The sequence below is a fragment of the Myxine glutinosa genome, chromosome 9, assembly GCF_964187855.1.
Source record: "Myxine glutinosa chromosome 9, kmMyxGlut1.1, whole genome shotgun sequence".
Lineage (NCBI taxonomy): Eukaryota > Metazoa > Chordata > Myxini > Myxiniformes > Myxinidae > Myxine > Myxine glutinosa.
This window is the reverse complement of record NC_136269.1, coordinates 68949275-68966376: the sequence shown is the minus strand read 5'-3', so window position 1 is coordinate 68966376 and position 17102 is coordinate 68949275. Positions and strand designations below refer to the sequence as shown.

The 17102-nt window shown below is 51.9% G+C and overlaps 1 protein-coding gene across 1 annotated transcript in view; it reads left to right on the top strand.

Moving 5' to 3' along the window:
- The window catches only part of MYO7A (myosin VIIA), a 151756-nt gene that overhangs the window by 25524 nt on the left and 109130 nt on the right, over window positions 1-17102 (top strand). The window contains exons 19-24 of the mRNA XM_078784432.1: window positions 814-906; window positions 1080-1174; window positions 1318-1402; window positions 1643-1861; window positions 1987-2094; window positions 13565-13774. Coding sequence (XP_078640558.1) covers window positions 814-906; window positions 1080-1174; window positions 1318-1402; window positions 1643-1861; window positions 1987-2094; window positions 13565-13774 — 810 coding nt within the window. The remainder of the gene's footprint in view (window positions 1-813; window positions 907-1079; window positions 1175-1317; window positions 1403-1642; window positions 1862-1986; window positions 2095-13564; window positions 13775-17102) is intronic.

Genomic DNA, 17102 nt, shown 5'->3' with positions numbered 1-17102 from the left:
TTGCTCAATGGAAGCTCAATGGAATATGAACACAAAACATTCCTTCCTCTGGAACACAAAACGGATCTCAAACTCATCAATCAGTGTTCCCGCTGAATAGTCAGTTGATGACATTCATGGTTAATCAAAGCAGACACACGTGGGCAATTGGAACGACTGGAAGGAAGTGTCTCGTGATTTCTGGCAGGATAATGTATGTGCACAAACCATCTTAAGATTATAATTATCATTATAAGATGGTATAAGCAACTGTTTAATACAGTAGTTGTCAAATGCAGTGGATGTTTTCTCAAAGGCACTCTGATAACGTGACATGTTCACCAAGTGAAGACCTCAACACAGACTTGTGGGATTCCAGGCAATGTGCACTCCTCTAACCAGTCTTTAGTAAAAAAGGAAAACCATCTACATGGTCGAGGCTCATGGAAGGGCTAGAGCAGAATGGAATGGAACAACAAGGAAAGGGGGAAACACCAAAAGCAGAGTACAAGTGAGATCAAGGAGAGATAGAGAAGGACACATGGGGTGAACAAGCGACACACAAACCGAAACACAGCAAGAAGAGGAAGGGGAAAGCAGGGATGAAACAGGAAAGGAACAAACCAACCTACAAGTAACAAGCTAAAAGAGGTGAGAGAGAGAGAGGGAAAGAAATCATAATAACCTGGAAAAGTGGAGAGCTTGGGAATGGGGTCATTTGGGGTCGAAGGGATCAGGAGTAATCTTGTATCGATGTAGATTAAATAAATAAATAAATTGTTATGTGGATGTCAATGTTGGTTTTTGAGGGCTCTGCAAACATCATGTCTGCAGGAAGACCTCCGAGGAGCTTGCCTCCGTATTGTACAGTCTGTGCTGGCACAGGAGAACTACTGGCAAATTGGGAACACTAAGGTCTTTCTGAAGGTATCTCCATGATCCAAATCACTTCACCGTCCGATACCAAGTGACATTACACCATCTCCCAATGCCTTGTTACTCCAATCACTGTGGTATACCATTTGCAATGAAGATGATACTAACATAATACTCGTATATTGCTCTCCCTTTAATGACATATTGTGATCCCGTGTTTGTAGGACCACCATGACATTCTCCTGGAGGTTGAGAGGGACAAAGCCATCTCAGACAAGGTTATCCTCATCCAGAAGATTGTGCGTGGATTCAGACAGCGGTTCGTTTTATGGACACAAAACATTCTATCAATATTGGTTAATTTATCAATTAAAGATTGATGAGATCACCGAAAAGATTTGCATACAAATTGTCATCAGTCATGAGTAGAAGTACACTTATGATCGTCTGTCTCACATCCAGGTCCCACTACCTGAATCTGCGTAATGCCTCTCTGGTGGTCCAGACATTCTGGCGTGGATACCATTGCCGGAAGGCCTACGCTTCGGTGCATTCATGCACTTCCATCATAGTTTTGCTTATTTTTAATAACTAAGTTTGGTCTTTAAAACCTTTTCAGTTTTATTTTTGCCGCTCGTTTTACTCTCATGCATTAAAACTGGCACCTCCTTTCCATTTCACGTTGCATATCTTCAGTGTATTTTGTCTCTGTTCCAGTCTCCTTCCTTCCCATCCTGTCCTATCCAACAATCTTGAATTCCTGTGTTCTTACCCTCTTCCTTAAAAGCTCCGTCAAGGCTTTGGACGTCTGCAGGCTTTGTACCGCACACGCCGTCTCTCTCACGACTTCTACTTGGTGTGCACACGTCTGGCCTCTTTCCAAGCCCGCTGTCGTGGGTACCTGATTCGGCGAGCCTTCCGCCACCGCCTTTGGGCGACGCTCACCATACAGGTGTATGTACGAGGAATGCTAGCACGTCGCCTGTACCGGCGACTCAGGACTGAGGTTTGTGCCTGCACCTTATAATAAAACCATGATGTACTTGAAATTACCATGAAATAGTTTACCACTAACGTGTCTACATAACTAATAGGGCTCCAAAACGAATAACTTTATCATGGTTTCTTTAGTACAAGCTGCGTCTGGAAGCAGAGAAACTGCGTCTTGTGGAGGAAGAGCGTTTGCGCAGGATCATGAGTGTAAAGAAGGCCAAGGAAGAGGCAGAGCGGCGACACCAGGTAGGCGTTTTCCATCTACCGCAATCATTGGGATCTGTCAGTTGAAGCATCCATCATACTACTCACCCTCAGCTAAATATATGCACGTGCTAAACGGAGCACGGATAAGGAGACATCTTGGTCCACGAGTCGTGCTTTCTTGCCGGGGTGAAGATGGATGCTTCTGGACCGGAGAAGGCTCCCGTCAGTCTTAGCGACTCACGAGTGGAGATGATGACTGGTGGCGGCGGCGTGTACAGACGTACACACATACTGTGGCGGAGACGAAAGCCCACTGGCGTGGTGACATCATTCCGCGCACCAAGTGGGCGGCGGCCACGCCCGAGGGGTAGGCATGGCCTCAGGATATACACTGGGCCCACAGCCCGGAGCGCGCCAGTGCTACAGTGACCTCTTGTCAATAAAGACACTTTTGTTTAACCGCGTTGTCCGCTTCCTCCTTGGTAGCAAGTCGCGCGCGTAGCACCGCGCTACATTGGTGACTCCGACGTTTCGGTCAGCTGTCACTGACCACTCGAAACCGCCACAGCCATGGCAACCAACGCGGTAGCGATAAAGCTCCCCGAGTTCTGGGAAGCTCAGGCGGAGATCTGGTTCCTGCAGGCTGAAGCCCAGTTCAGGCTTCGACGCATCACGGCGGACGAGACACGCGACTGCCACGTGGTCGCCTCCCTCGGGGCCGGCGCGGTCGCCCACGTCGTGTCGGTCCTGAGGAACCCACCGGCCCACGACAGGTACGAGGCAATCAAGCGTCTCCTCCTCGCCACGTTCGGCCTCATGGTGGACGCACGGGCCGATCGCCTCTTGGACCTCCCCGAGCTCGGTGACACGCGACCGTCGGTCCGAATGGACCATATGCTGTCGCTCATGGGCGACGAAACCCCGAACGCTCTATTCCGGGCGTTATTTCGACGCCAGCTGCCGGCACGAGTCCGCCTCGCGTTGGCTGGTTCCGCGACGACGGAACCCCGTGCGTTCGCGGCCGAGGCCGACAAGTTCTACGCGGCTTTGGACATGCAGGTGAGTTTCGGTGCGGCCATAGCGGCTCCCGAGCCCGAACCTCCTGCAGGTGCCCACCCCTGCTCCGAGGGGCGCCTCGTGGCGGCCGCCACGCCCCGCCCACCACCACCGCGGAAACCGCGGCCTCAGGCTTCGCCGCAAACCTGGTGCCATTTCCACGCTAGGTTCGGCCACGAGGCTCGGCAATGTCGCCCGCCGTGCTCATTCGGCAGGTCGGGAAACGCCCGGCCGGCCCTCGGTAGTGGCACTGAGCGCCGGCCGATTAAACAGCCTCCTATACATAATGGACACCTTATCCGGGCGCCGTTACCTGTGCGACACGGGAGCGCAGGTGAGTGTCGTTCCCGCCGGTACGTCCGACAAGCAGTCCGCGGGCCGGGGCCCCGCGCTGCATGCTGCCAACGGTACGCCCATTCGCACGTATGGAAAACGCTGCCTTTCTCTGCGGTTCGGAGGGCAGGTTTTCCGATGGTCATTCGTCACTGCCGACGTGCCTATGGCACTGCTCGGCGCGGACTTCCTCTGTGCCAATGGCCTGTTGGTCGACGTCAAGCACAGAAGGCTTGTCCAGGCTGAGACGTTCAGCTCGCTCGCTTGCGCGTTGCCCGCCTCGTTGAGCAGCTCACGGAGCGGCTCATCGAGCGGCTCGCCGAGCTGCTTGCTGAGCGGTTCGGTTCCGGCCAGGTTCATCTGCACGCTTCCGGCAGCGGACAAATTCACCCGCCTCCTCGCCTGTTTCCCGGCCCTCACGAGGCCCACCTTCTCGGCGGGGACCGTCAAGCACGGGGTGGAACATCACATCCCCACCGCCGGGGCACCGGTCTACACCCGGGCACGCCGCCTCGAGCCGACGAAGCTCGCGGTAGCTAAAGCGGAGTTTGCTACGCTGGAGCGGCTCAGCATCGTGGGGCGCTCCGAGAGCGCTTGGGCGTCACCGCTCCACATCGTGCCCAAGCCCGGCGGGGGATGGCGACCGTGCGGGGACTACCGCCGTCTCAACGACGCCACCACCCCCGACCGCTACCCCGTCCCCCATATTCAGGACTTTTCCGCCCGCTTGGCGAATATGTCCTTCTTCTCGAAGGTGGACCTCATACGCGGTTACCACCAGGTCCCCGTCAGGCCGGAGGACATCCCGAAGACGGCTGTCATCACGCCGTTCGGTCTTTTCGAATTTCTACGGATGCCCTTCGGTTTGAAGAATGCGGCTCAGGCATTCCAGCGCCTCATGGACAGCGTCTTGCGCGACTTGGATTTCATCTACGTCTATCTGGATGACATCCTCGTCGCAAGCGCGTCCCGCGAAGAGCACCTACACCATCTCCGCACGCTCTTCGAACGTCTGGGCCAGCACGGCCTGATCGTGAACCCCGCCAAGTGCCGGTTCGGTGTCGCCGAAATCGACTTTTTGGGGCACCGCGTCACCAGGCACGGGGCCGTCCCCCTACCGGCCAAGGTGGAGGCGGTGAAAGGGTTTCCGCGCCCCCGCACGATCAGGGGGCTCCAGGAGTTCCTGGGCATGGTAAACTTTTACCACCGTTTCCTGCCCCGCATCGCCCAGCTCCTGCGCCCCTTGCACAAGGCCCTCTGGGGGAAGCCGGGCAAAGGTGACGTCACCTGGACCGAGCAGATGGACGCGGTGTCCGTGGGCGCGAAGCTCGCCTTGGCTAACGCCACCATGCTCGCGCACCCGGCGCCCGATGCACCGATCGCCCTCACCACCGACGCCTCGGACTACGCGGTGGGCGCGGTGCATGAGCAATGGGTGCGTGGAACTTGGCAACCGCTGGCGTTCTTCAGCCGGCAGCTTCGCCCGCCCAAACGCCGGTACAGTACCTTCGACCGCGAGTTGCTCGGACTCCACCTGGCGGTCAGGCACTTCCGCCATCTGCTCGAGGGCCGTGCGTTCACGGCCTTCGTCGACCACAAGCCACTGGTGTTCGCGATGGGCAAGGTCGCCGAGCCGTGGTCGGCCCGGCAGCAGCGTCACCTCTCGGCCGTGTCCGAATACACGACGGACATCCGGCATGTCGCGGGGAAGGACAACCCGGTGGCGGATTGCCTTTCCTGGTACGTTGCCCACGCGGTCCACCTCGGCATCGACTATGCCCGGATGGCGGCGGAGCAGGCCGCCGACCCCGACGTCCAGGCCTTGCGGACCGCCGTTACGGGCCTCCGCGTCACCAAGGTGCCGTTCAACGGCGCAGGCACGGCCCTCTGGTGCGACGTCTCCCTCGGCCGGCCTCGCCCCATCGTGCCCGCGGGCTGGCAGCGCCGGATTTTCGACTCCATCCACGGCCTGTCCCACCCGGGTACGAGGGCCTCCCAGAGGTTAATCGCCGACATGTTTGTCTGGCATGGCCTCCGGAAGGCCGTCCGCGGCTGGGCCAGGACGTGCCTCGCGTGCCAGCGCGCGAAGGTGCACTGACACACCCAGGCCCCATTGGCCCCGTTTGTGGTGCCGGAACGTCGGTTTGACCATGTTCACGTGGACCTGGTGGGACCTCTGCCCCCCTCGCGGGGTTTCACCCACGTCCTGACCATGATGGACCGCACCACCCGGTGGCCGGAGGCCATGCCTTTGGCATCAACGACGGCGGCGGACGTTGCGCAGGCGTTCATCGCCACCTGGGTCGCCCGGTTCGGCGCGCCCTCGGACATTTCGTCCGACCGCGGCCCCCAGTTCACCCCGGAGCTCTGCGGGGCAGTCGCGCGGGGGCTCGGGGTCCAGCTGCACCGCACCACGGCCTACCACCCCCAGGCTAACGGCCTGTGCGAGCTGTTCCACCGCTCGTTGAAGGCCGCGCTCCGGGCCACCCTCCGCGACGGCGGCTGGGTCGACAGGCTCCCCTGGGTCCTGCTGGGCCTCTGGACGGCGCCCAAGGAGGACCTGTGCGCATCCGCGGCGGAGTTCGTCTTTGGACAACCGCTGCGGGTGCCGGGCGAGTTCCTCCCCGACCCCACGGCACCTTGGTCCGCGGCGCAGGAGCGCTCCGCGCTGCAGGAGACCGCCCGGAGGTTCGCCCCGGTGCCGACGGCGCACCACGGGCACCCACCCACACACGTCGCCCCGGAGCTTCGCACCGCGGAGTATGTCTTCGTCCGGCACGACGCCCACCGGACACCACTGCGGCCCCCGTACGACGGGCCTTTCCGCGTGCTGGAGACCGGGGTGAAATACTTCACCTTGGACATCGGCGGTACTCCCGACCGCGTCTCGGTGGATCGACTCAAGCCGGCCCACCTCGACGTGGACCACCCACCGCCGGTGGCTCGGCCCCCGCGTCGGGGCCGCCCCCCGGCGGGCGGACCCCCGGCACCGCCCAGCACCGCCGGCACGCCGCCCCCCCGGTCCGGCACCCATCCAGGGTACAGCCGGGGGCATCCCAGCTGGCATCCCTGCACCCCGGACGCCGCCGGTCGCCAGAGGGCGCTTCGGCCGGGTCATCCGTTTGCCCCGCAAACTGGCCCTCCAGGTGCGCGGTAATTCTGGGGGGGGGGGCGCGTGTGGCGGACACGAAAGCCCACTGGCGTGGTGACATCATTCCGCGCACCAAGTGGGCCCGAGGGGTAGGCGTGGCCTCAGGATATACACTGGGCGCGCAGCCCGGAGCGCGCCAGTGCTACAGTGACCTCTTGTCAATAAAGACACTTTTGTTTAACCGCGTTGTCCGCTTCCTCCTTGGTAGCAAGTCGCGCGCGTAGCACCACGCTACAATACTGTATATAATACGTGAATCGTGATTTACACATACGCATGCATGCTTGTGATTTATACACATATTGTACATATTATATACACACATATTGATATGTGATCATCTACTATATAAGAGAGGTCTGTCTGTCTGTGTGTCGCCATTTTTCTCAGAGATGGCTGAATGGATCTTCATCATCCGTCCTTTCCAGTTAACACCCCACCTTCCCCCTTCCCCCTATCCCTCTTCCCCCTCTCCCCCTCTCCCCCCACCCTCCACTCCCCTTCCCCCCCTTACCCCCCCTCCCTCCCTTCCCCTCCTCCCCCCTGCCCCCTCTTCCCCTCCTCCCCCCTGCCTCGGCCTCGCCGGGTACTTCTGCTAGTACACAATACACATATTGTACGTGACATATTATACACATGCATATTGATATGTGATCATGCAAATATTATACGTGACATATTATGCATATTATATACACACATGTTGATATGTTACCATCCAAATATAATGAGTGACATGTTAAACATATTACATACACACATGTTGATATGAGATCATACACAATACACGTATTGTACGTGACATATTATTCATATTATATACACACGTTGATATGTGATCATCCAAATATAATAAGTGACATATTAAACATATTACATAAACACATGTTGATATGAGATCATCCAAATATAATAAGTGACATATTACACATATTGTTATGTTTGTGGGGGTAGGGATACTTTAGTCCAGGTAGATTTGTATAGGTCGGTGCTCCTAATGTCGTGTAGAAACCTTGATGTAATAAGTACTTGTGTGGACCATGCGTTCGGATTAAGCTTGTTTATTTGTCCCCATCGCGAGGGGGCGGGGCATGTTAACTAGCTTTGGGAATAAGGGTAAATTATCCCTTGTACGTCGTTCCCTCTGTGATTATCCCTTTGTCTCTTATGGCACCACATTAGACACTGGTTAGAATCGCACATTTAATGGCACTAATTAATAATAAAACTAACCGGAAACCCAGATGATGCACTTGGGCTGATTACCCCGACTGGAAAGGATGCATAGGACGAAAAATCCGTGAAGACACGCCCCATGTAGCCGTGATTGGCCAGGGCTCTTGATTGACAGGGAAGGACGAGTAAGAAGGGACTCGCTGATTGGTGAAGGAAAGGACAAGTAAGAAGCAACTCGCTGATTTGCGAAGCACGACCGATAACGTCAGAGAGCGGGGTGTAAAAATAGTTGGAGCGGCGGACATCTCCCTTCTCGTTTTTTGGATGCCATAGCGATTGGGTCGTGAGTGCTCCTCTCCTCCCCCCCCCCCCCCCCCCCTTCCCGGTTTTGGGTCTGGCATTAACGGTTGTGTGCCGGCATCTTCTCCTCATTACGCTGTTTGTCTGGCGTCTGGGCATTGAGGGCGAACATTCCCTCTTGCGCCTCTCGTTGCAAAAGCGATAGTGCCCGGGGAGGATTCATCACGAGCAGCCGTGTTCCGGCAGCGGGCTGGTGGATGTGCAGAGGCAAAAGGCAGAGCGGGGACGGAGAGTTGCGGTTTTACCGGCGTGGCTGGACGAGCAAGCTTGCACGCCTGTGATTTGGGACGCACGATGAGGCCTGCTACTTGTGAACGGGCGGTTCCCACCAACGAGTGAGTGGAGTTCCCGCCAACACCAAAGCCGCATTGAGACTGCGCGCCCGGGGCCTGGAAGAGTTCAGCCGAGACGCACCGGTCGAGTCGAGTTAAGTGCACCCACACACACAGTTATTTTCATTTATGTTTCCCGTTTGTCTGTTTTCAAGTCTGTTTGTTCGGGACGTCCTGTTTAGGAATTTAGTTTATCATGCGTTTCTTTGTTCCCGGCATTTATTTTAATAAAACCTGTTTCTTTTTGTACATTTTAAATCCGGTTTCGTTTGAGTTTATTTATTGCAGGTTTGAGGACTCCCGGTGGGATCCGTTCAGGTAAGCGCTCTTCAGCATCCTCCTCCTCCCCTTCCCCCTCCCCCCCCCCCACTCCCACCACTCCCACCCACAACCCTCGCCACATTTGATGAATGCCTTGGAGTAACAGCTTGTTCGGCTATCCGTTCCTTGGAAAGATTTTTCTCGCCAGGAACGTGACAATATTATATTCACACATGTTGATATGTGATCATATACAATACACATATAGTATGTGACATATTATATACATGCATATTGATATGTGATCATGAAAATATTATACGTGACATATTATACATATTATATACACACATATTATGCACACGTACATGCTAACGGATGTGGATACGTTGAGACCTGGGAGGGCTCCGTTCCTCCTTCTGAAAAATGCATATGGGGATAACAACCAACGGCACACACACACACACACACACACACACACACACACACACACACACACACACACACACACACACACACACACACACACACACACACACACTCCCTGCCTTTTGTTTGTTTTGAATAGAAAACATAACAATCAACGTCTGTAGTTGTTATTTTAATGCAAAATTAATATTGTTTTCTTTTCTTGCGATACACAGCGAATGCAAATTAAATGCGACAAAAATATTCTTAAATTTCGACAAACACAGCTGGCTTGTGTTCCTGTCGGAGCCCATTGCTTATGAGCCTGGGATCCCAAAGGTGGAGTCCTATACAGTGTTGATTTGTCCATTGCATATTCATGTCATTACTCCCGCCAGGGAGTAATGCATTCGATCGTGTCCGTCCGTGTGTGTGTTTGTGTGTTTGTGAACAAGATATCTGGAAAAGTTCGAAACGGATTTGGATGGAAGTTGGTGGGATGATTGCCCTTGGGATAAGGAAGAATTGATTAGTTTTTGGTGAAGCTCAGGATATTATTCCGGATCCACGAATTTTTTGGGGGAATTTTTTGGGGAATTTCTTTTTCTGTTTTACTGCATTGAAGCTTTTATTCTTATTCTTAAATTATGTTTTTCTCCCCTAATTCCGAGATATATCAAAATAAATTCTCTGACAGTTAGGGCCTACTTTCTTTTTCATTTATTAACTCAACTGGAGTATGTCCAGCTGAGTTTTTGTCGACACCCAGTGTCCGTCGTCCGTCTGTCGTCTGTCTGTCTGTCTGTCGGCTGTAAACAATTCGACGTCTACGCTCTAAAAGTCACAAATATTGATGAAATTTGATGAAACTTGTTATGCAGCATCTTTAAGTCATAAACTAGTTTGGGATTGCATTTGGGCGTTGCACGCCCAAAAATTGGCGCGGCAGGGCGGCCATATTGAAAATCAATTTTTGTCATATATTTTTAGCACATATAAACTATATAGTTTGTGGTTCTATTATGCATATTCTAACCATATTGATATAGACCAGTTGAGTTCAGGTTCCCTGGAACCTCTCTTGTTGTTTTGGGGAGAGGGGATGTTAAACAAAAGCTATTATTCCAACTTGACCCACGGCGGGAGTATGCACTCTACTGAGTGGCGTTCTAGTTGTAATTCATGTAAAACTACATTTTTAGCATGGAGGCAAAAGATGTCTTAGGTGTTCAGAATCCGAGTGAATCCTTTTTTACAACCCAGACCAAACCTGCTTGTCTAACTTCCGCTTTCACCCGGTACCAGAAAACCCTCGATCAAACAGAGCTCAAGCAAATTTACATATTATAATATGAAAGTCAAAATTATGCCACAACAGTACTTCCCCTCCTAGTGGAGCGTCCAAGGTTGTCTTTTAGAACAGCAACTGCTGGACGATGGACCAAGCAGGATTAGAGGTATGACGCCCGTCCAGTGCGTAAAGTTGCCATGCGCTTTCAGAAAAGATTTGAGTTGGTGGTGGAAATGCTCCACCATACCATTCGCTGCTGGATGGGAAGTGGTGGTTCGGTACCTATGAGTCGAATCAGCTTGCGAGATATAGACGATTCAATCTAGCTACCAGAATTTGCGATTCCTTCGATGTGCCGGATGCAGGTGGTGAATTGCAAGATATAACTGAGTTGGCGGTGTGCGAAGAGAGGGAGAGTCCCAACGGGTGGACAGAGCGAAGGTTAAAGGTTTGTGGTCAGTCAGGACAGAGAATTGTCTGGCCTTCAAGAAGTGGGGGAAGTGTTTGATGGTGAGGTATACAGTGAGTAATTCCTGATTGAAAGTGATGTACTTGCGCTCTGGTGGTTTCAGCATCTTAGAGAAGATGGCATCGATGAACTGGTCAAGGGCCGCACTCACCACGACCTCAGACGCGTCTACCATCTGGCATGGTGGTGCCTCTGGCTTTGGATGGATCAGGAGTGAGGCGTTAGCCAGTGAGTCTTTGATGGCGTGGAAGGCTGTCAAGGTTGGCTCGGCCCATCGGAACACTTCAGGTTGTTTACCAGTTGTGAGTATCTCGATCAGCGGCTGCAGTATTGAGGCTACGTTTGGAATCAATTGATGGTAAAAGTTAATGAACCCCAAAAGCAGTCGCAGTTTGTGTTGAGATGAAGAGAACGGGAAATCCCGAATAATCTGCTCCTTCTCCTCGAGCGGATGGATGCCTGAGTGGTTAACACAGTGGCCGAGGAAATTCAACTTCGGAATGCCAAATATGCACTTTGTGGGATTGATGACGATGCCGAAGTCCTGCAAACGGGTGAAGAGGAGACGTAGATGTTCCTGTTGTTCTTCTGTGGTCGCGCTGGTGATTAGAATATCATTTAGATACATGTAGCAGAAGTGTAATGCCCGAGAGAAGAAGTGAGAGAGGGGGACACCTGATTGATAGAACGGTGAAAGGTTTGTGTGGCATTGCGTAGGCCGAACGGCATCCTAAGAAATTTGAACAGGCCGAGAGTCGTGATGACTTTGTCTTCGGGGTGACATCAGGATCCATGGGAATCTGATGGTACGCATAAACGAGGTCGACCCTGCAGAGTATTTTAGCACCATGGAGTGTAACGGTAAAATCCTGAATGTGTTGAATGGGTTAACGGTCTGGAACAGTTGCATTTTTAAGGACTGGTAATCCTGGCAAGTACGCCAATCCCCAAGTGTCTTTTTAGGTACCATGTATAGTGGTGAAGACCAACTGCTGGAATATGGTTTGATGTCCTCTGTTGTAACATGTACTCAAACTCCTGGTGGGCGATACATAATTTTGGGTGCTTTTTGGCAAGCACGCGTGAAAACGGGACCCCGTGGTCTTGATGTGGTGCGTGGTTTGGTGTTTGATGGGCTGGACACCCATCCGATCGACCACACCCATGATGGAGCCACACCCATCCGATAGACCACAACCGTGATGGAGCCACATCCATCCATCCGATCAACCACACCCATGACACAACCATCCGATGGACCACAACCGTGATGGAGCCACACCCATCCGATCGACCACACCCATGATGGGGCCACACCCATCCGATCGACCACACCCATCGATCGACCACACCTATCCAATCGACCACACCCATCCGATCGACCACACCCATGACAGAGCCACACCCCTCCGATGGACCACAACCGTGATGGAGCCACACCCATCCGATCGACCACACCCATGACGGAGCCACACCCATCCGATCGACCACACCCATCCGATCGACCACACCCATCCGATCGACCACACCCATCCGATCGACCACACCCATCCGATCGACCACACCCATCCGATCGACCACACCCATGATGGAGCCACACCCATCCGATGGACCACAACCATGATGGAGCCACATCCATCCATCTGATCGACCACACCCATGAGACACCCATCTGATGGACCACAACCGTGTTTGAGCCACACCCATCCGATCGACCCACACCCATCCGGTCGACCACACCCATCCAATCGACCACACCCATGACGGAGCCACACCCATCCGATCGACCACACCCATCCGATCGACCACACCCATCTGATCGACCACACCCATGACAGAGCCACACCCATCCGATGGACCACAACTGTGATGGAGCCACACCCATTCATCCGATCGGCCACACCCATGACGGCGCCACACCCATTCAATCGACCACACCCATCTGATCGACCACACCCATCTGACGGACCACAACCGTGATTTCACCACATTCATCCATCCAAAGGACCACACCCATTTTAATAGATCACACTCATTTATTTGTACCACCCCCATGATTTAAAGAAAACTAAAAAAAAAAAAAAGATGAAAAAAAGGCAAAAATGTATCTAAAATTAGTTGCTTACCTGGATTGTCGCTGATGGGCACATTATGGACAGGAAGTCATAATGTGTTTTCTGCAAAGGGTACGTGAGTGTGGATGGAAGACATGTGACCGAGAACACTAAACTGTGTTGAGGCATCAAATAGTCGGCGATGCTTGATGTCTATCTGTAGATTGAAATGACACAAAAAATCTGCACCTAGGATGGAGTATCTTGTGTCGGAAATAGTAAACACCCAAAGAAATGAGTGACGTAAATCCAAATCAAGCTGAAGGAGACATTCTCCAAAAGTAGCAATAGCACTGTTGCAAGGAGCATGCATTGAATATTCCTGTCAATTTTCCATTCAGCAGCAGACATCGGAGCTCACATCTGCACCTGTATTTGCAAAGAAAGCAAATGCCACTGGAATGGTCGGTTTGCAACACCATGCTTGTCTATCTATATTTATTTCTTTGTAATTTTGCCTTGTTTGTCTGTCTTTTAGTTACTTGGGAGGATTATTGAGCTTAGCAGGCTTTAAAAGCACAGCAGGATTAGATGTAACCAAGAAACATTTTCTTTCAGGAGAGACTGGAGCAGTTGGTGAGGGACGAAGCAGCACGTGCGATGCGGGAGCGTGAAGAGTTGCGGCTTAAAAAAGAGTGGATTGCAAGGAGGGAGTTCGAGAGACTCACTCCACTCAACGACGCTGACCTTGTGGATCAGGTCTTTGGATTCCTTGGTGGAACAGACCCTCAACTAGTCAATGAGGGGGAGGCACCTGCAGGTTTTGAGGTGTGGAAATTGGAAAATAAAGGAGTGGGGAAGTGGGGGAAATACAAAGGGGATTGGCAGATTAAAAATATAAAATTGGAAGAATAAAGAAGTAAAGAAAATTTGTAACTACTGTAATTCATTCAGGTACCGGTGTGTACCCCGGTTTAGAATAGGTACACCGTATCCCTGCGTGTCGTAAGAGGCGACTAAAGGGGTTGGCGTCAGGAAGGGCATCCGGCCATAAAAACATTGCCTCAAAAAGAGAACCATGACAATTAAGACTACATATGGGCAGGGTACAGCCCGAAGTACCCTGTGGGGGACCCCGCTCCCTCTCGTCAAAACTCAAGGTGGGGAACCCGATCGAAGCAAGGGTGGAAATCACTCCATTTATGACGACGAAAAGTCTGATGCCCGACGTGGAGATCGGTTTCTGAGGTTTGGGACATGGAATGTAGGGACAATGACAGGGAGATCAGGAGAAGTGGTGGAAGTATTGGTCAGAAGAAGAGTGGACATATGTTGTGTGCAGGAGACGAGATGGAAGGGAAGTGGTGTGAGAATGGTGAAGGGTAGGCAGGGACAGAAATACAAGTGCGTGTGGCAAGGGTGCCCGGAGGGCGTGAATGGTGTTGGTGTCCTGTTTTCTGAGGAGTTTGTAGACAGTGTGGTGAATGTGACTAGAGTGAGTGAAAGGTTGATGATGGTGAAAATTATGATTGGAAAGCTCTTGGTGAACATCATCTTGGGATATGCTCCGCAGGTTGGTCGGAGCGATGAAGAGAAGGACAAGTTCTGGTGTGCAATAGAGAAGCTGATGGAAAACGTGAAAGATGAGGAAGTTGTTGTGGTAGGAGGAGACCTGTATGGACGGTTTTGAGGGAGTTCATGGGGGTTACGGATATGGTGTGAGAAATGGAGAAGGTGAAAGGATTTTGGAGTTTGCTGATGGAGCTGATTTGTTGATTTGTAATACTCAGTTCCAGAAAGAGGATAATAACCTTGTTACATACACGTCAGGTGGGTCGACGCCAACCGTTGACTACCTGCTGGTGCGTAGGCGAGATAGGGGGCACCTCCGGGACACAAAGGTGAACCCGGGGGAGGAGGCTGTTTCACAGCACCACTTGGTTGTCTGCGACATAAGGGTGAAAGGTGCGAGGAGAGCTCGGCGGGTGAAGTACCAACCGAGAATGAAGGTGTGGAGGTTGAAAGAGGTGACAGTGAGGGAGGCATTAAAAGAGAGGCTGAGTATGGTAGAGGATGATGTGGTTGAGCTTGAAAGTGGTTGGATGTCCATGAAAGATAGTCTGTTGGGAGCCGTTGGTGAGGTATGTGGATGGACAAAAGGACCACCGAGGCACTCGGAAACATGGTGGTGGGATGATGAAGTTGGAAAGAAGATTGACGAGAAGAGGAAGAAGTTCAAGGAGTGGCAGAAGGCGAAGGGTATGGGGGCAGAAAAGGCAGAGCATGAAAGTTATAAGGCAGCCAAGAAGGCTGCAAAGAAAGAGGTAGCAAAGGCGCAGGAGGCATGTAGGAAAATGTTCGGAGAACGCTTGGATTTGGAAGAGGGTCAGAGAGCGGTATTCAGGATTGCAAAGCAGATAGCGAAAGAGAGGCGTGATGTGATGGGGGTGAGTTGCTTGAAGGATGAAGTGGGACAAATCGTTGTCGACCCAGATGGAATTAAAGGAAGATGGAACAGATATATGGAAATACTGTTTAATGCAGAGAATGAATGGGATGGCAACATAGAGAGTAACCCAGTTTTAGGACCGGCAGAGAAGATAACTGAGAAGGAAGTTGAGGAAGCGATAAAAGCAATGAAAAGTAGAAAAGCGGGAGGGCCGACAGTAGTTGTGGGAGATATGTTGAAGGCAGTGGGAAATTGGGGTGTGAAGAGAATGACATAGATCTGCAATCTGGTGGTGAAAGAAGGCCGCATTCCAGTGGATTTGGAGCTGAGTACCCTCGTCCCTCTATACAAGGGAAAAGGTGACCCTCTGGACTGTGGCTCGTATCGAGCGATAAAGTTATTGGAGCATGGAATGAAGGTATTGGAAAGAGGGTTTGAGAGGATGATATCAAAGAAAGTGAAGATTGACGAAATGCAGTTTGGATTTATGCCAGGAAGAGGAACGACAGACGTGCTTTTTATTGTGAGGCAGTTGCAGGAGAAGTATCTGGAGAAGAGGGAGAAGTTGTTTCTTGGGTTTGTTGATCTGGAGAAAGCATTTGATCGGGTTCCACTTGAAGTAGTGACATGGGCATTGAGGAAGTTAGGAGTGGAGGAATGCTTGATCAGAGTAGTGATGGCAATGTACAAAAGAGCACGCACAGCTGTAAGGACGAAGGACGGGAACAGTGGTGAGTTTGAGGTGAAGGTGGGAGTGCATCAGGGGTCGGTACTAAGTCCACCACTATTTGTAGCTGTGATGGAGGTGCTGGCTCAGAACGTAAAGGAGGGTTTACCGTGGGAGTTGTTGTATGCAGATGATCTGGTGTTGATTGCAGAAAGTATGGATGGACTGAAGGAGAAGATGAACAAGTGGAAGGAATGTATGGAGACAAAAGGTCTGAAGGTGAATATCGGAAAAACGAAGGTGATGGCAAGTGGTAAAGCATGTGGTGAGGTGGAAAGAATTGGGAAGTGGCCGTGTGCTGTGTGCAGGAAGGGTGTCGGAGTGAATTCCATTCAATGTACAATGTGCGCTGAGTGGGTTCATCAAAAATGTAGTGCTTTGAGAGGGTCATTAGCCAGTGTGGCAGCTACATTCAAGTGTAAGGTGTGCACAGAGGGAGCTGCAGATGGAGGAAATGTTGAGTTGGATCTTGGAGATGGTGTGATGCTGGAAGGTGTGAAAAGATTTTGTTACCTAGGAGACATGCTCAATGGAGAAGGTGGATCAGACTCGGCAACAGTTGCTCGAGTGAGATGTGCATGGAAGAAGTTTCGGGAACTGAGTCGCGTGCTGATGAGGAGGGGAGTGTCGTTGAAGCTGAAGGGAAAGGTGTATGCTGCATGTGTGAGAAGTGTTGTGATTTATGGGAGTGAGACATGGGTAATGAACGTAGAGCAGCAACGAAGGCTGGAACGGGTGGAAATGCGAATGGTTCGGTGGATGTGTGGAGTATCGTTGAGAGAGAGGAAGACAAATGATGAATTGCGAAAGATTATGGGAATAGAGCCTGTGATGGATGCTGTAAAGAGAAACAGGTTGAGATGGTTTGGTCATGTGTTGAGGAAGGATGAAACTGACTGGTTGAGAAGAGTGATGGAAATGAATGTAGAAGGAAGTAGAGGACGGGGAAGACCGAGAAAGACTTGGCTAAAGATGGTCGA